This window comes from Trachurus japonicus, chromosome 24 (assembly GCF_045865225.1).
Source record: "Trachurus japonicus isolate A0001 chromosome 24, Traja_1.0".
NCBI lineage: Eukaryota > Metazoa > Chordata > Actinopteri > Carangiformes > Carangidae > Trachurus > Trachurus japonicus.
Genome location: NC_140930.1, coordinates 8,879,518 through 8,899,638, shown reverse-complemented (window position 1 = coordinate 8,899,638; position 20,121 = coordinate 8,879,518). Strand labels below are relative to the sequence as shown.

At 41.0% G+C, this 20,121-nt stretch overlaps 2 protein-coding genes across 3 annotated transcripts in view; one reads left to right on the top strand and one right to left on the bottom strand.

Moving 5' to 3' along the window:
- The window catches only part of scara5 (scavenger receptor class A, member 5 (putative)), a 113,065-nt gene extending 93,201 nt beyond the window's left edge, over nucleotides 1-19,864 (bottom strand). The window contains exons 1-2 of the mRNA XM_085770345.1: nucleotides 19,529-19,864; nucleotides 13,263-13,385 (exon numbers count right to left, since the gene is read on the bottom strand). Of these exons, the coding sequence (XP_085626471.1) occupies nucleotides 13,263-13,374 (112 nt within the window). The 5' untranslated portion in view covers nucleotides 13,375-13,385; nucleotides 19,529-19,864. The remainder of the gene's footprint in view (nucleotides 1-13,262; nucleotides 13,386-19,528) is intronic.
- LOC146961331 (excitatory amino acid transporter 3-like) lies at nucleotides 2,093-9,483 on the top strand. 2 transcript variants are annotated; one of them, XM_085770346.1, is made up of 14 exons: nucleotides 2,093-2,195; nucleotides 2,696-2,836; nucleotides 3,119-3,208; nucleotides 3,414-3,534; nucleotides 3,658-3,700; nucleotides 5,115-5,168; nucleotides 5,304-5,485; nucleotides 6,223-6,333; nucleotides 6,417-6,539; nucleotides 7,199-7,390; nucleotides 8,810-8,944; nucleotides 9,043-9,162; nucleotides 9,330-9,346; nucleotides 9,380-9,483. In XM_085770346.1, exons 1-13 carry the CDS (start codon nucleotides 2,117-2,119, stop codon nucleotides 9,343-9,345), a joined length of 1,407 nt encoding a protein of 468 aa, XP_085626472.1. In that variant the 5' UTR covers nucleotides 2,093-2,116; the 3' UTR covers nucleotide 9,346; nucleotides 9,380-9,483. The 2 variants fall into 2 exon arrangements, with proteins under 2 accessions (XP_085626472.1, XP_085626474.1); XM_085770348.1 differs by having other exon boundaries at nucleotides 9,330-9,350; nucleotides 9,384-9,483.
- Nucleotides 19,865-20,121: the final 257 nt, after the last annotated feature.

The following is a 20,121-nucleotide window of genomic DNA, read 5'->3' as shown; positions in this document are numbered from 1 at the left end:
AGTTTAAGTAAGCAGCAACCTTTTATGTGTTTCTTGGTTTTCCTATTGTAGAAAAAAAAGTCATATTTGCATTCAATTTATAATACAAAGTTGATGAGAAATTACTCTACCTATTTGGCACGGGTATAGCTCTTAAATTATTGTTAGAGGCTGGTTTAGACATTATTGCTTTAAGGCTAGAGACATGCATTATGACACATACGCACAGTTACATTAATAAAACAGAATTTACACAAATGAATGTGCTCAGCGTGGAGCTATTACTATAACTCATGTCACCACATACCAGCGCTCTCACGGTCACACAGATGTTTGAGAATTAGTCTTGATAAAAGTGACACAATATTGTTATGATGGAAGTGGTTTTTCATTGTGTGTGTGTGCGTGTCTGTGTGTGTGATGGGCTTGGCAGCAGACAGGGATTAGGCTGTTGATATTGAGGGAACATTCCCTTCAGGTCAAGAGGATGAAGAGATTTTGAGGAGTCGCTCTGGAGTCACAACTTTCATCAGTCATTGGAAAAGGAATAATAAAAAAAAGAACATCAAGAGTATAATCTGAAAAAAGATGTACCCAAACATTAGAGGTCAGGGGTCATTAAGGTTCAGACTACAATGAAAATATACAGTGTGGTCTATAAATATTATGGATATGGACTTAACTGAGTCCAACTCTTTAAAGTATTGTCTTCCTCTGCTCCGTGGCTTGACATTGTTGGTACAGGTCCTAGATTTCAGAATGAATTATACAAAAGTTGGTCTTCATATTCTAGCTAGCGAACATATATTGCTTAGCCATAGAGGTCTAAGGAAAACTGTGTATTACCAGGGATGATCCACCTAAAACACACCTGAATGAAGTAAGTAGGCTAGTAGTAAAGTAGTATGTTCTGCCAAGTGAGCTGCACTGTAGTTTGAAAGTAGAATGAAAGATGTGAAACCAATGTGACATTAATGAAATGTTTATGTAAAAACATACTTGGACAAGCAAAAGGGAATTATGTGGCACAGATATTTTGAGCATTTTTAAAACAAGATATAAACCATTTAAAAAGGGACCAGGCTGAAGGGTTTGGGTATAAATATTAGCTCACATGTTTAGCACATTTATCCACGGAAATTCATTAACAACAACGCCCTAACACCGAGGCTTTGCAGCTGCTAAAGTCCTGCTAACAATATCCTAACTCTTGGACTTAGATGAAAAGCTAAGGCTAAAGGCAAGGTCAGCTACGAGCAAGCCCGGCTAACTTGGTAGGGTAGCTTTTAGTTTTTACGCCTGTGTTTTTTTTATTTGAATACACAGAAAAATTACATCAACTTCATATCTTCAATTAGCAACCATTTGGTACGAAACTGGAATTTTCCGAGCACTCCGAAACCAAGGCGACACTTGTGTTTTCATTTACGTTAAATTTGTTGATTGAAAAACGTATGTTTTGCAATCTGCTTGGAAAATATTGGAGTGGGGGCATGCATGGTGCACCTTATTGAGGTTATCACATGTCCGTAGGCCAGGGGTCACCAACCTTTTTGAACCTAAGAGCTCCTTCACAAAGGATCCAAAACATAAAGTTGCAATGTCCAGCTTAAATAAGGTAATATTCATAGGCCTAAACGCTATAGAACAGAATAGAATAGAATAGGAAATACTTTATTAATCCCTAGGAGGGAAATTCAGATCGTCCAGCAGCTTACATAACAATGATATGATATAAATGATATAAAATGATATAAAAAGTAAACGTGTAGCCTATAACCTAACATAAAGCATTGTGCATTTTGATGGCAGCAGGAATACATTGTGACAAATTCCGGATCTTCAAGGAACACGGGCGAATGATGCTGCATGATCCATGACAACTGCGCAATTTCATTTAAAAACATGGAACGGTTCCGATGTGTCGTTATAGCTACAGTTTCCATAATTAACTTTTGAATCAAAACTACACAGTTGCTGACAGAATATCTTCAGTTACTGAAGAAAAAGAAGAGAAGAGAAGAAGACGGAAAACCATTGTAATTAATTTACCAGCTTTATTTGGTTGAAAAATAATAATAATGTTATTTAGTGTCAGTTCAGCTAGCTTCTTTGTTTTCTTTTAGAAAGTTTGAACATGGAGCAGGAGTGCCCCGTTGCCACACAGCGGCGATGGAACATCCTGACCATCTCCAGCCTGGTCGCTGTCGTCCTGGGTGAGTGGCGGCCTTGTGTTACATGTTAGCGTAGAGCTCCCTTAATAAGCAATGTTCAATGTTTTTTTTAGTCTTGGAACCTATTTTATTGGATTCATTGACTCTGAAAATGTACAGTTTGACACCAAATTTGTCATTAGAGCTACAACAGAAGCAAAGATATAGGCCTCTCAAGTATGGTCGGCGGCCATTTTTAAAAAACGTTTTTATTTCGGATACAAAGTGTGATCTCACTTGTGTTTTAGGATAGATTTATTTGTATGACCCTATATGCCAAAGTCACTTAACCTCCCTACTAAACTGTGCAGAATTATTCTAACTCAAATATTGCATTTTTTTTTGCTCGTTTATTGAAAATGTTTAGATCTTATCAACATCATAAGACTTGTTTTTGTCAGTTTGTGATGTTATACTTTATTGTGCCAACACAAAGAGCACAGTTACTGTTTTATCCATATCTCTAGCTCTTTTTAACCATTTTTTGTTCTGCTGTGTCTAAGGGGTTGCGCTGGGCGTGGTTATGAAGACCTTCGTCCCCCTCACATCCCTTGAAAAAGCCTACTTTGGCTTTCCAGGAGAGATCATCCTACGGCTGCTTCAGCTGGTCACAGTTCCTCTCATTGTGTCCAGTGTGATTACAGGTGAGATACAAGCTGTTAGTGTGGTCTATGCATTTTATACACAATCACAATACTCATTTAGTATGTATGTTAAGTGCTGACACCAATGTCTTACAATTTAACATTTATAGTCGATGGGTTTGCTGTACAAATGATCATAACAGAGGTTTTTAAAACACAATGAAGTGACTTGTCTGTTTTGATACTGTATGTGTACGTAGCAGTGATGTGACACTCCTGTGACTTTATGGCTCCTCTAATCTTCACTCTGCAGACCTCAGCTTTCATTGTTGTTTTTGATAGGAATCTGTGGTGTGACTGGCACGTGCAGGAAAATCACCATGCGTGCACTTGCATACTTCATCACGACCACTGTTCTGTCTGTGAGCACCGGTAAGAGGCTTTTTGTACATCAAAGCACGCCTTGGTTAGTGTCACCTTTAAAGTGTTAACTAACATGCACTGTTGTAGTATTAGTTACTCCCAGCCACCCAGTTGAATATTAGTCCAGCTGTTGTGCTTTGCTGCATTAGGCCCATGTGGTACAGCTGCACAATGTTTCTTTGCTCTCCGTCTTCAACCATTGGCTGTATTGTAGGATTATTACTGGTCTTGATGATAAAGCCTGGGCAGAGCCGAAACGCTGGTGAGCAGATGGATGACGACGACAATGACGATGAAAACTTCTCCTCCGTTGACAGTGTGTTGGATCTAATCAGGTAACATACACACTGTAGTCAATATCTGGCTAGAATTCACACTATTTTGAATTTCTTCATACAAGTTGACTTTACATTTAACTCATCAGTGTCATGACGGGAGGTTTTTTGTTTTTTTTACAGAAACATTGTGCCACAAAATATTCTCCTGGCTAGCTTCCAACAGGTATGTGTCATTACTCAGATACAGGCAGAGTGGCCCATGGCGGAGACGAGTGCTGTGTCTCAATTTGAATACTTCCATGAGTACACTGTCATGTAGTTTACTATGTGCACTATGTGCTTACTTATGTAGTGGGTGAATTTCGACGGTTAGTGTTGTCTCAAATCGAATACTGTCGTTGTGCACTTACCGGAGCTAACGTTCGCAATGGTTGCCAATGTTTTCTTTTTTTTGGACCACTATTGTCACATGCTCCTCTTACTGGCGGAAAACATTTGCCTACCGGTATGTTGATTCACATACAGTATTACACTCCACTACGTAGCCACGGCGACGATCATTGAGGGTGGGAAGGGTCCACTGCAAAAACTCAAAATCTTTCCAAGGATATTTGTATTTTTTCTTGTCCAAATGTCTAATTTCTAGTCAAAACTAATCTCTTTCCACTTAAAACACTCATCATCCAAAAATGTACTTGTTTTCAGATCACTTGTTTCAAACTAATTTTCACTTGAAATAAGTAGAAAAATCTGCCAGTAAAAGGAAGTTGAAAAACTTGCTCCACTATCCGATTTTTCTACTTATTTCAAGTGAAAATAGGCTTGAAATGAGTAAAAAAAATGTCTAAAAACAAGCTACTTTTTTATGTGATGAGTCTTATTTGAGTTATAATAAGATTTGTTTTGACTAGAAATTACATTTTGACTAGAAATAAGACAAATATTCTTGGTAAGATTTTAAGTTTTTGCAGTGCATCATTCCACACTCAACTTTTGGACCGTTTTTAGTGCACCATCTGGATACTTGTGAATTGAGTCACACTTATATACTCAAAATACTTAAAGCAGAAGTAAGTGATATATTTGTGTTAATATAAGTCATATCTTCCGACAGCAATCACTTACATAGAGTGTTTGGACCGAAACACGGGTCTGTCAGTCACTCTGCTCTGCTCTGAGCCGAGGAGAAAACATTTATCGTATCCTATAGTTTTTATCCAATGAGGAGAGAGAACGGCATGCAGGGCTGTGTGTGCAGCCAAGGAACGCCGTGAATGTGGTGACGTAGGGACGAGGACTGTTATGGTGCGTTCAAGGCAACTCGTAACTCGTGTTTTTCCGACCTGTGAAGTTGTACCAGTTCGATCTGGTACGAGTTCACGGGTTGGAAGTTACGAGTGGCCGTTATAGTGACTTTCACAGGTAAAACAGGTCGGAAAAACACGAGTGGGTTGCCTGGAACGCTACAAAGTCGTAAGTTGTGACTTGAAGCTGTAATTTACGGTTTCAAAAGCCTGCCTGGAACGCAGCATTAGCCAAAACGACCGGATCGCTTACTTCTGCTTTAAGTATGGGAGTATTCGAATTGAGACGCAGAAAATGTCACACTTAACATGGGATTTTTTTTTCATCCTTAGGTCAAGACGGTGAGAGTAGGATTTGAATCGGAAGGAGAAGATGACCCGGCAGAGGTAATGATTTGACCCTTTGTCATGATAAGAGTTTACATTTACTGTGGCAGTCTGTGATGGGGTGACGTTAGCTGCCGGTATTCATCATCATCTGGTACGAGTTGCTGTGAGACTGTTGTTCCCATCGTGTCTCAGAAACACCAGGAGGTGCGCATGATGACCAAGCACGTCGACGGATGCAGCACCGCGGGCCTCATCGTCTGGTCCATCACGTTTGGACTGGCCCTCAGGCACGTGGGAGAAAGCGGGTGCCTCATGGTGCAAATGGTTCTGGCTCTCAAAGATTCCACCAAGCATGTGGTCAAAATGATCATTGGGTACGGTGACACGCAGCGAAATAATTCTCTTAATAGTTCTCTTAAAGCCCCAGTATGTAGGAATTCCCCCCATCTAGCGGTGCGGTTGCATATCTGAACGTATTCTTGATGTTGCATTCACGTGAAATCGGGCAGACGTCAGACAGACAACAGACACTGCATGTAACAGGATAAACAAGCGTCTATGTAAACAAGTGGTCCGCCAGCATGAAGCAAAACAATACAGGCGTGAAAATATGTTGTCATGGTGATGTCGTATCTCTCGTCGAGTAAAATGACATCCGGCTGGTTTGCCGACGGCCGTCTGCCTGACTGCACCTGAATAAAACATCATTGCTTCCGTCCTTCCTCACACTACACAGTGGTGACAGTTTTAACAGGCCGAGCCGACAGCTCCGGTGAGTTTCCGTGGTTACCTACGGTCACGCTGCCACTGAACGTAAAAAAAATGGCGATGCAACATAGCAGCCAAGTTACAGTGCGCCCCTCCTTGTATATTTGTAACGACTTGTAACAACTCATTCTAAGGTACGAGAAAGCTTTCATTGGTATGTGGGTGCGATTCGACTATAGTAAAATACGTATTTATGAAAGCAATATTTGATTTTCGCTAATAAAAAGCCAAATAAGTTACATACTGGGGCTTTAATACGGTCTTCAAAAAAAGGCATCAAGTTACGCAGCTTTCCCTCAACAAACGTTCCAGTAATTTGCCGGCTTGTTTCTTTCCTCTCCAGCTTCTTGCCGATCGGAGTGTTGTTCATGACCGCCAGCTACGTCATGGAGGTTTCAGACAACTGGGACACTGTCATCAAACTCGGGATGTTCGTGGCAGTGGTCACGAGTGGGTATGTCTTCTTTGGCTTTTGAGTTGTTGAATAATTTCATTTCATATAGTATATAATTCACACGTCTTTTTTTCCCCCTCCAGGCTCGTTATCCATGGGGTACTGATTCTACCAGTCACCTATCTTCTGCTCACTAAACGCAACCCACTCCTCTTCATTAAAGGGATTTTTCCTGCCCTAACGAGGACGATGCTCATCTCGCGCAGGTAGCATCTTTATTTTCTATCTTGAACATTTCATAGAATTTCTTTTAGAATATAATCACATCACAAACCACGTTTCCATCCACTTGTTCATCGAATTATCTCAAGATCGATAAAAATATTAATGCGAATAATGCCGGTTCAAGTGCGTTTCCATTTGAGACCTTTTAAATCGATTAAAAAGCCGCGTGTAATGACGTCATGTGCTGTTTTGCGATCATATTGGTGTGTCGAATTGTTTTCTTGCAATTTAAGGTGTTTCCATTCATTTTTGTACTAACTGGAGTCGCTGCCTGGAAACCACAGAGCCATACACACGCTATTATATTATTATATTAAGTTATAAGTATTATATTAAGACCTGTTTGTTTCCATCAGCATTTGTCGCATGAACTTTGTATCGAACAAGAGGAAATCCGATGAGATCAACCGTATTAACTTTTTATCGATATTCATGATATTTAATCGAGTTTTGCCATTTCCATAAGGCACTTTTAATTCAATAAATAAAAACATGTGGATAGAAACATGGTTACAGAGAGGATTACTTTTACTGTAGATGTAGAGATAATATTTATGTAAATCTGAGACGACTTTGGGACTCCAATTACTATTATATATGGATATTTAGGAACTAACGAAGAATGCATTGTGTCTCCAAGTAACGCAGTGTCGCTGACCTTCCGATGTCTGGAGCACGACCTCCAGCTTGACAAAAGAGTCACTCGCCTCATGCTGCCCATCGGGATCAATGTGAACATGGATGGAACGGCCCTGTATGAGATGGCGGCGGCGGTTTTCATCGCCCAGCTCAACCGCATCACACTGAACTGGAGCCAGCTGTTTACTCTGGGGTAAGTCACAAACGACTTCACTTTCAACAGTCTCTCTGTCCCAGTCGATACAGACAGATTCGGTATCAACATTAGATGTATTGTGTTAAAGCAGAAGTAAGCGATCCGGTCGTTTTGGCTAATGCTGCGTTCGAGGCAGGCTTTTGAAACCGTAAATTACAGCTTCAAGTCACAACTTACGACTTTGTAGCGTTTCAGGCAACCCACTCGTGTTTTTCCGACCTGTTTTACCTGTGAAAGTCACTATAACGGCCACTCGTAACTTCCGACCCGTGAACTCGTACCAGATCGAACTGGTACGACTTCACAGGTCGGAAAAACACGAGTTACGAGTTTCCTTGAACGCACCATAACAGTCCTCGTCCCTACGTCACCACATTCACGGCGTCCCTTGGCTGCACACACAGCCCTTCATGCCGTTCTCTCTCCTCATTGGATAAAAACTGTAGGATACGATAAATGTTTTCTCCTCGGCTCAGAGCAGAGCAGAGTGACTGACAGACCCGTGTTTCGGTCCAAACACTCTATGTAAGTGATTGCTGTCGGAAGATATAACTATTTAAGACTTATATTAACACAAATATATCACTTACTTCTGCTTTAATTTGTGAATTTGTATGTATTATATTTCTACTGATTGCCACAGTCATCTCAGTATGTGGCTCTTCTGGGTAATTTGTGCCAACAATTTGAGACAGATATGGTAGGCAGATAGAAATTGTGATGAATTTAAAATATGTAAGAGTTTATGTTTTTTGTTTATTATCCAAAAAAACTGTCTCAATAACCGATTGGTTGACTGGCTTACTGCATTGTGTTGTCAGCGTAGAGGAAACAGCTGATGTTAGTCTTACTCTTTAAAGGAGACATATTATGCCCCCTTTCCACAAATTAAAATAGTTCCCAGGTGTCTTAAAGACACGTCTGTGACACGCTTTGTGGATCAAACATAACAGCTTTTTTCATACTCAAACAACAAACAGCCCTGTTCAGAATGGCTGGTTTCAGTGCCTGTCCCTTTAAATGCAAATGAACCATTGCTTGCCCCACCGCTTCCCAGGTAGGGGTGGTATTATGCAAATTCGAGTCCTAGTTACATCACTGGAAGACAACTGAGGGAACAGCTCGTAAAACCACATGGATTTCAACCTAGAGGGCCTGAAAATTACTGATTTTTTGGTCAATTCTCATATTTGGGGGGCTGGAAGACAAGAAAAACACCCAGATATATGTTAAAGAGCCTTCAAAAAGTGATATTTCCATAATGTGTCCCCTTTAAAATGTATTCCTTTCTGCTCATCAGGGTTTACTCTCCATCAACAGCTGGAGCTTCTCAGTCCTCAACCTTAAACACTTTGATGGTTTTGCCCAGTCAGCTCTGGTGTTCACTGTTGTGTGGCTCTGTGTTTTTCTGTGCAGTGTGACAGTAGCAGCATCCAGTCTGGGAGAAGCCGGCGTCCCAGCCACAGGAACAGTCACCACGCTGTTCATTTTGACAGTCAATGGGATTCCTGTGAGGGACGCTTCCCTTTTGCTGGCGATTGAATGGCTGCTGTAAGTTAACCATGTGATTATTACCACCCGTGATATAGTATGTAAAGAAGCAGATAACCTCTGTTCCTCCAGTTTACTGTAGTTTGTGTGTCTTTCAGAGATCGCTGCAACGCTGTTATCAATGTCCTTGGAGACTGTATTGGCGTGGCGGTTGTTGACCATCTGTCAAAGGTAGAACTGGCAAGAATGGATGCGCTAGGACAGGTGGAGGACGACAGGTGAAAAAAACAATTGATTTTGAATTGATTTTAGCCCAACATAAATATGTGAGTAGAGTTCAAATGCTCAAATCTACACTCATTCAGTTACAAAGAGATGGAAAATGAGTTTAGTTTAGTTTATTTAGAGTGTAAAATCACTGATTGATAATATTCTGCCTCCTCAGAGAGTGGACTCCATAGCGGGACTCTGGGTGTGTGGATCTGCAGGTCCAGCTGGATCCCTGGATGCTGCAACACCAGCAGCAGCAGTGGACCGGGCATGTGTTGCCTGTAACCTCAGTAACAACAGCATGAACAAAGATTACTTTTAAAAGCATGCTCCCGTGTCAAAGTGTTTTTAATACTTTTCTTTTATAGCTTATTATTTCATCTATTTGTATTCTCATCATACTATGCTTTTTGCATTAGGAGTGTGAACTGGGTTTTGACCGAGAACGGCTAAAAATATCTTTTATTGCAATGTGATATGTGTCAGTTTACATTTAAATGAGCCTTTTGGCAATTACTTGTGGATTGTACTTACAGTAAATTTCATTTACTTATCAAAATGTTACTTTAAACAGGATGGGAGATATTGCTTTTGCTAATTTTGTTTGCACACACTGCCCTGTTGCAGCCACTCTGGCGTAACAACATATCTGGACTCTTTTATTTTAAGTTTTTACCAAGCCCCCCGCCCCCGATAGCTTAATTTTTGTACAATACTTGCTTGTAGGTATCTGTAATTAGACTGACTAACTGAGGCTTCGGTTCAGAGACTGTAGTGCCTCCATTAGCCACAGAAATCAGCTGCTGCCTCAAACACTCATGGATTACCTGCCAATCAAACGGAAAAGGTAAAGGTAAACTGAAAAGCAACCGCGCTTGAAGTAATTTAGTGAATTTAAACACTCTGGAAAGTTAAAACACTGCCTGGAGCAATACTGTGTTACATGTAGATTATGAATTGCTGTTATAGGTAGTGGATATAGCTGATCATCATCATTATCAGACAAAAATGGAAGTCAGTTGATTTTTGATGAATCCATATGAAAAAGGCGAGGGAATTTCTATTTTTAAAGCCAAATTTTACAAACAGTTTGTCTCAAAGAGCTTTACACAGCATCATAACAACATCCTCTGATGTGAAATGTGAACCGACGGGTATCTCTGGGGACTCACTGTGGCCACGTTACGTGAACATTATGATAAATATTAAACCCAGTAGGTTATAATGAGATCCTATCTTCCTGTGAACAAGAGTAAAGTTGGCTCGACTCTGACTTTAAAATGTAAACACTGATTTTGCGGCAAGGCCTCCCAACAGCATGGTTTCATTTGAGGCATGACAATCTGTCAGTGGACACTGGTGGATTGTTGCTGATGCGCACACACACACACACACATAGACACACACACACACACACACACACACAGCTTTGTGCACACTCACTTCCCCTCCATGATGAAGAACACCCACTCCACCAGCGTAAGACAAACACAGCTGGCTCAGATGTGTGTGTGTGTGTGTGTGTGTGTGTGTGTGTCACATGGTTGGAATGTATAGGACCAGAAATGGCACTCTGAGCCAGTCTGCCTCTTAAAAATCATCTCATGCTGTACTTCAAAAAACACACAAACACACTTGCAATAAAACAGACAAAAACAGGAAAAATAAAACCAACAGTCTGGAGTGTGAGGGGGGAATTATCACCCAGCTGAGCTTCAGCCCTCTTCTGATGTTTGTTTCTCCTCAGCAGGAGACATTAAGAAAAACTTTTAGGGCTCTATGAGATGCAGTCTGCACCTTAGGAAGTCTGCATATTCACTGTTGTTCCAAGAGTTAGATTAGATGAAAAGACTGACGCCACAGTGTTAAAGGGTGATGCAACTGGAACCATAAAGGAACAAAGCAACTTTTTTCAGTGCAAAATTCATCAGTACATTTGCATCCACTGTCAATTTGCTAATCGATTAAAGGGATAGTTCAACATTTTTGGCAAATTGGCCCATTGCCATAATCCCTATAGTCTTAGCAGTAGGTTCGTTACCTTTAATTGTCAGTGTAATCTATTTTTAGAACGGCGGAGCAGAGCCGTGAGCTGCTCAGAGCTACGCTACGGAGGCTCATGGGATTTATTGGTTTCCTCTTATCAAACTCATCAAATACACAATCCAACAACTCCAAAACGACCAACAACTCCAGCTCACGGCTCTGCTCCACCGTTCTAAAAATAGCTTGCACTGACAATTAAAGGTAACGAACCTACTGTTATGACTATAGCGATTATGGCAATGGGCCAATTTGCCAAAAATGTTGAACTATCCCTTTAATCAACCCATTGTTTCACCAATTAAAACACTCTTGCGTGTTAGTTGAGTGTGCAGTGTAAGTGTCCTTTAAAAGACCGCTTTGTAAAGTTGCTCCTGTGATCTACAGCGCAGATTGAGAAGACAAAACGTTGCTGTGTTCCAGCTGACATTAGAGACAGAAGAGTCAATATTAATTCATGTTAATGTAAACACAGTGGGGGAATTACATTATAGCAGCGGTGTATGTTCTCTGACTGAGTCATGTCTGCCTGCCGAGGTGTGTTGTCAACATGCTGTACTGTTTGGACAATGAGACAATGAATTTAATAAGCAGATTAGTTGCGGATTAACAAACTCGTAGGTTTATTTTATTAGTTGGAGGTGAAACATTAAAAAATTTGACCCATTTTGACACTTTCTGTTTATTTCCAGCAGGGACGGCGTGAGTCAGTTACTGGCAGTGTGTGTCTCTGTGTGTGTGTGTGTGTATTTGGTCATTTTGTGGTGAAATTAGTGCGTTTACAAGGGCAGCGCATTGTTCCTTTAACTTTAAGCTTTCCAAATCAAACACACATGGGGCTTGGCAAGTGCGCAGAGCTCCATAAAAGTCAGGCACTGTCTCTGTAACTGGCAGGTGATGGTGACATGACGTGTGCGAGCACAAACACAACAACAAAACACACTTTGAAGGCAGGAATCTAAGCGCGTACGGGTCCAAACACTTAACATATCATTGTCAAATTGTCAATACGGTGCTGTCATAATTGCTACACACAAGTCAGAGCTCACAACAACCCATAAATCCTGATGTTTTTCCTCCAGGATTAAAGTCAGTCTTTACCCATCATTCACAGTGTGTTTAACCCATAATCTGCTCTGTCTCCGTCTGTGTGAATCACTGTTGGATCTAAATCCTACCACGGTCTCTCAGAAACCTCCCGACTGCTTTGTTTTGCTGGTTCCTGCTGATTTCTACCCAAATCAAATAAAGCGCTCTATGGTTTTTTTTTTTTTTAGGTGGGGTGGGGGGGATATCGTCTTTAATTCAACAAGGTGTGAAAATGTTCGAGGATTAGTGAAGTTGGACGTGGACAGTGTTATGTGATGTGTGAGGCCATTGTTCGCTTTCCATTAAAGTGTCAACAAATTCTCCAGTTAATGTTCACTAAGTCTTTCCCACCGAACTCGCAAAGCCGCGGGTCGAAACCTGAGAACACCACAGGGTCAACTGTCTATTCGTTCAGCTGCACCTGTACACACACTCACACACACTGACACACACACACACATGCACAGATGTTGCTCCTGGACATTCCTCGCTTTCACAGATGACCATAACGAGAGGAGAGTGCATGCCAAATGGTGACAGCATTGCCTCTCTGTGTGTGTGTGTGTGTGTGAGCATACTTGTCTTGAGTCTGCATTGGTTATTAGTGTGTGTGGGCGTTTGTGTACACCAATAAATAGTTCTGGAGAAAGTTCCTTTCTGAAAATCTCAGTCACAACAGACCTCTGTGCTCAAATGTCCAGACAATATCTTTACATGGTTCATTATTTTTGTTACATTTTTCATAAAAGAGGCTTGAAATAACAAAAAAAGAAGTTAAAACTGGCCAAAATTCAATGAAAAATACAAAAATGAATGAAAATTTGATGCAGTTTGTGCAGTTTTATAAATTTTGAGGATATTGGACATGTCTTTTAGCAATAAGAAGCTACTATGGTGAGATTCTTATTCCAGCAGGAGGAATAACAACCACTTGCTGTGTAAATATGTGGGAAAAGAAACTCTCTTTCTGTCTTACCTTCATCACACAGGTTGAGTTTGGAGAGGTTGCGTCCGTCGTAGGCCTCCTCGTACATGGAGCCGTTGTCCCTCTCCTCATACGTGCTCAGATACATGGCCTTGTTCTCCATCTCCGTCCTGACTGGACAGGAAAACACACAGAAGACACCGTGATCTCTCCTCAATCAACCCACTTCTATCTTCTTTTCCTTACTGTTTATATCACACAATAAAATAAACTGCAATTTGTGGAAGTACGGTATGGTGGACTCATAGCATCACATATCAATTGTTTTCTTTAACTTCTGAACCTTCTGTTGTAGTTTGATCAGAGAAACAAGCAGAGAAAAGAGTACATGATTTGCAGAGATGGTGTCATGTTGAATCAAACTGCAGAACAGGAGTCAGTGTCTGCATGTTTGAGCTGATTTGAGATCTCCACAACAAGGACAGAGAGTCTTCAAAATGCTGCCTAACAACTTTAAAATCAATGGGATCATTAAAATGTTGGGTGTGAGTTTGTCTTAAAGCTGATAGAGTGTCTGAAGGTCCTCACAGGTACAGAGGTTCAAAAGTAAAGTGTGTTTTTCAGTTGCTGCCCTCTAGTGCTGTGATCAGGTAAACCAGCTGTGAGTGCTTTTGTCTCTGTTGCAAGCTGCTACACACACACACACACACACACACACACACACACACACACACACACACACACACACACATACATATATATACACACATACACACACAGATGTAGGTCCAAGCTAAACAAACAGAAGGAAATCCTTCTGGTGTGAGGATTGTGGCTGTCTCTAGACCAGTGTTATGCAAATTGTTTCCTCCGCCAACACATTTGGACAAGGGTTTGTGATTTTGCCCCATTCCATGTGTCTGTTTGCCTTTTAGCGAGATATTTTTACAAGCTATGAATGAACACGCATAAAATAACTGCATAGAGGTCGGTCATGGGGCAAGAGAAAGAAGCCATCATCCACCATGCATATACCAACTGGCCACGAGGAGGGCCGTGTTGAAGTTTCTTTGGCCTCAGTGATAATGCAGCAGCAGCAGGGCCAAACCTCACATCATTAGGGCCAGTCAAACAATCTACAGAGCACCTTTTCCCATAGTACTGTTTGAATCTGAAAGCTGAAATGGATACGGTAACTGAGCAAACATGGAGCTAATAGACATACGAAGTGTTGAAATAATCCGCTAACGTTAGTTTTCTGCTACTTTTCAAGGTTTTGGTACTGTAGCAGCAGGCAGGAATAGCCAGAGCCGTCGTGACCTCTTCGTCATCTCGGGGGGGGGGGGGGCATCCCCTGTACTGGTGGTTTTAGCCAGGACAGATGAAACACAACAACATACAAAATTCCTGTGTTGTGTTCTCCACCCGCAATTGAATGTGGCTGGAAAACCTTCACAGGGAGACTTCGTGGAGGCATCCTGACCAAATGCCCAAACCAACTCGACTGGGTCCATGCAACACAAAAGGAACAATGCTTCTCCTCCTCCAGGGTTCTTTTAGATGTCCAGGCTTTTCATCCAAGTCCAAGCCACGCTGTCTCCACATCATCTGACTGGGACGTCGGAGGTGAGAAACATTGTCGTGTTTTTGACTTGAGTTGGTTGCATCAGACCAATCAGAACGACTGCACAATTGCCAGATTGTTTATCTGAGACATTTTTACTGCATATTCATTAAATTTGGATTTAATTAACTTAAAGGTTCCCAGCTGTGATTCTGTTTTGACTGTTGGAAACTGGTGATTACACCAATTTCAAATGATATTGTTTCTTCCATGTGTCATTTATGTTGGCATGGAGGTTGAGCAATACATCCACTAGAGGGCAGGTTTTGTGTACAAAATTGATTCATCAAATTGAAGAGAATGTTGTTTTCTTAATTAGCAGCATGTTTGTGTGTTAATATGCGTAACATGCGTTTTCTCAAACTGCAGTGTGTTGACCTATCAGACCCACCATTATTATCGGCTATACTGGCTCAATGAGTTCTGATGGCACTCAGTTTCATCTGTAAGTTTTCAGAAAACGTGAAAAAATATGGATGAAATTAACAAAGACTATGAACAGAAGGCTTTCTCTATGTCTGTATCTAATGTTAAGAAAAATTACCCTTAAGATGCAATGTGTCATTTTGAAACAAGAGTGAACATCTAGGAATTTCTCTGACCTATAGTTCACGCACAGCATTGAAACTGTGTGAATCTAACAACGGAGAAAAACAAAATGAAGGAATCCATATTATTATTGACTTCTTAAATGTGAATATTTCTGGTTTCTTTGTTCTTTTATGACAATAAGTTGTATCTCTTTGGTTTGTGGACAAAACAAGAGATTTGAGGACATCATTGTGTGGTTTGATTGACATTTTTCAAACTTTTTTAACATTTTATTGACCAAACAACTCATCGATTAATTGTTTAAATAACTGGCAGATAAATCGATAATGAAATTGACGGTTCAATGTATTTCTGTAGAAAAAGCTGTTGGCCTATACACTGTAGTTACCTGGCTTTGTTAAAACTGCCAAATATCTAAATTTCTGGCCTCCGAAATCCAGTAAAGTAACAGTTTGCTTCCATCTGCCTCATAAAAAATATGTCCAACACAAAGCAGCTCCAGAGCTGTAACTTTATCTTAAGCAGCTGTGATATACGCATCTCAAGTATTTAACCACATAGGATGAAGAATGAAGCGTACTCTGACAGATAAAGTTGTGGCAGGCGTCCAACAAGTCCTCCTTTCACAACCACGGGCCGAATGGCCACATAAATCTAATGAAAACATTTCCTGGGAGAGGAGAGTGTCTCACAAGCCACTTATCATCATGAGAAATAATTCTACTTTAGACACACGGAGAACAATGTCGTCCAGCAGGTGCAGCCATTGCTGAATCTGGCTCTACACTTTGGGGGTCAAGTTTTAAAATTTGACACAGGTCGAATTTCACTTTTTAATCAGAAAAGAATTTAACTGGTAATGAATCGCAATCAGCTTCTGCCTTAATGAACAATCTTCGCCGCCTCACCTCGTAGCCGTACAACGCGCTATTTACTGGGTGGTGGGGCGTGTTTGCTCTTCAAAGTTTGCACAAGGTTTCCCACGCTACGCAAGATGCAAACCAAATATGGATAAAGTGAAAGGAAACACAGAACAAATAGATAGGACCCGTGATAGAGATGCCTGTGTAAGACCCCGGACATCTCAGAGGGATAAAATTAAAACTGCTGCAGTCAGGAGTCGGTGCGGGCGTTAAACTCCCACAAGCCCCGGCGGCAGATCTGTGAGTGTTTGACAAAGTCGTTAAAAAGTGCTCAGTCTGGACTTTCTCATTACAGAGAGGGCGAGAGGGGTTAGGTTGACATTTAGACTGAAGCTAGGCAGCAGCGACCATTAGGGGGCTGCTAGGAGATCCCACCAAACCCCTCCATGTATATAGGCCAACAACGTGTTGGTTGGTGTGTGACTGTGTCTACGCAGCATGTGTGGGCGCATTCATGAGCTGAGTTATCTCCTAATTACACTCGAGCGTGGTGGGATATGACGCTCTTATCAACCGCTCAGTCGCCCTCTGTTTGGAGGATGGTGGGAAAGCAAAGCAGCCGCCTCACAGGGCAAAGAGCTGCCTCAGTTTGTTCCATCTCTACATTTGTAGGGAAATGGTAGAAAATAATAGAAAGATGGCATTGAAGTAGGTAAGGAAACAACATTCAGAAAGGTTCAATGGATGAATTCACTCAAGGCAACATAGGTGAAGGACCAGAGCATCCTCCAGGAGCAGCTATGACCACCATTGACCAAAGGCTTTTAAGCTTTATATGATCCATAGGTCCAATCCAGTAAACTGGCAGCTGAAATACCGGAAAAGAACTAAACTACACTGCCAACATGACTCTTTCTGTCTTTTCATTCATCCGCGTTTCCATCTGATTAAATACCAAAGGCTCGAATGCTCAATATCAGCTGTTACTCATACTGTAGCAGCGCTTGATTCCCGTTGGCCTTCGCTTTAATCAGATTTAAATGTTACCGAATCTTTATGGGAAGTGGATTTCTACTTTCTTCATCTCCCCAATGACCGGAGGCTTTCCTTCTCAGAACGCCGTCCAACAGCTACAAACAGCTCAAGAGCCAGTAGTGTGACAACAAGCCAAGGAGAATCAAAGCTGAAAGACACAGCGTGGTCATACATCTCGCTAATTGGCTATTTGACACTCGAGCACTGTCGGGTGTTTTTTATTTTGCGTTTTATGGACCTCGTGAAGTTGAAATCCTGTCCTGAACAAACAGGCTGGTAATTAGTAAAAAAAAAGGAATTAATGATCTTCTATTAAAAAGCTGCAGCAGGAAAGTCTTTCAACAAAGAAGCTCGCATTCAGCATCAACTAGCAAACAGACAGTTAGGCACTTGCTTTAGCTTTTGAATTCTCATGATCCTGACGTTTTTTGCAGATTTTGCAGAGACAACTAATCTGAAAGGATGAGAATGTTTGACCAGTGAGAAGCAACATGAATTTTGATCTTTATATTTGCTAACATTATTACATTATTATTATTATTATTATTATATATTATTATTACATTTTTTTTTAAGTTAGCGTAGTTAGCTAGTCTTGCTCTGCTGGCCCCAAGTGTCCTAAATGAATATAAAATGAACCAATTAATAGCCTAAAAATGTGTACACACTTCTTGTACCTTATTATTTACCAAACTGGCAGGTTTAAAAAGGAACCAAATTGCAATAGCAGCAACATCCAGGACTAGAGAGGCCAATCAGAGTGTTATAGTTGCCTAACATAAGAGTTTTGATTATCATTGAAGTCTTTGATATTGGTAGCCTACTTTGGTTAAGAGCAGGGGAATGAATTGAGACTGAATTTAATTGAATGTCTTGTTTGCATGAACATTATCTGTATATTGTGAGAGGAAGCAAATGTAAAAGTGCTTGGCTAAATGAATCCATATTGCATCTTGCATCTACTGTGGGGTTTTTTTTGTCATCATTTGGGAAGCAAGTATCCTAAAATACATATTGCAATCTGAGAAACAATTAACACTCAGCATGACATCTCCTCTGTGGCTGATTATTTCATGATCTACACTTTGTAAACAGTGAAAGTTTTGCTTCTCTGGGCTCAGTGAGCTCCATAGAAAATGAACAGAGAGGCAGAGTGAGCAGTGTTGTGAACTGAGAGAGAGAGAGAGAGACTGGAGATTCACTCAACAAGAAAGGAAACAATTATCTTGTCATGCGTCGTCGCGTCCTAAAATTTGCCCCCAACTGAGCATCTGATTATCTGCCAGGTCAGAGGGAAACAGTGTGTGTGGTCTCTGCTGCTATTGAAAATATGAGATTTGAAGCATAATACTGACCAGAGCAGGCTGCAGGGAAATAATGCTGGTGGTGTAATGTGTATAAAAAAGAAGAAAAAAGAAAAGTCACAAGTTAGCCTAATGTCTGACACATGTAGGCTCACTGATTTGGTGTATTTGTTCTTTCATAATAATTAAATACCAATGGAATAAAAGAAAAGTCATTCAGTCTTTCATATTGTTTGCCAATAAAAGCCTGCAAATTGGTTTTACAACCTCTAAAACTTCAAAAAATGGGGGGTTGGTTAAAGCACTTGAAAGCACCATCCTCTCAGCCTATACATAGCAAACATCCCATGTCATTGCTCAGTCATCCATGTGCAACATTAACCCATTTTTCCTGGTTAATTAGAGGCAGAGATACTTCACCCATGACCGCTGAAACACAAAAGCAACAATTTTCTGCGGATGAGTTCCATTAAATGTGCATTTCCTGACCTTTCATATTATAACACTCTGCACCAATAAATAACATGCACTAACTCAGATGTTTAACTCCTCTGTCATTTAACCCAGCTGTAATAAAAAGAAAGAAAATTGAACACATGTCAAAACAGTGTGTCAGCAGAATGAGGCCCACAGTGAAGCCCCAACAGTAAATCATGTGGTGACTTTACAGAGCTGCAGCTTTTCTCAATTGCAGGACAAAATGTCATTAACCTGTTACCACTCAACACATTAGAGCATTAATCACCAAAATGAACTTCTACCACCAAAATGCATCTAATAGCATCTTATTCAATGGAGATGTAAAGGGATTCATGCAGTTTTCTGATCCTGGAAACTCATTTTTCACATTGCTGCAGGTGTCACATTCATTTTAAACACTTTAAACACAACATAAACAACACATGCAGGTAAGTGAAGTAGCAACAGTTCATCTCTTACCTTCTCTGCTGTCAAACTGGAATTGAAACAAAAAAAATCACAGCTCCACGTTTCTCATAATTTCCCACACACAAAAAAAAGTAGCGTCTTGCTGCTGAAACTCCAGGTCTGGGTCCCCTTCAGTCCGTCAGCTGTTAGCGTCTGTCACGGTGTCATTGAAAACTGCAGTTGAACTAAAACTGAGTTGAGTCCATGCACCATGCACGGTCAGTGTGTGGACGCTGCAGGGACACAGACACAGAGACACAGAGACACAGACAGAGAGATACAGACAGCCTGCAGCTCTACAGTGCAGCTCTAACGCCGACATTGGGAGTAATATACCCACAACATCGTCACGTGACCATCACAAATCTCCAGGTGGAGTTTGCAGCGCCTGCCGAGCAGCTGGTGGGGAAGCTGGAGATGAGGTGAGGAGGGTTTTCTTTTCTTTTTTTCTCTCTCCTCCTGCTGTACGCACACGCCCTCTGTTGGACGAACTGGACCTAACACACTAAGTAGGGGAGACCGGGGACAGTTGCAACACTTTTTGCATTTGGCTCTCTTACTCAGAGACGGTTTGGATTAGACAAACCACATTTTTATACAATAAA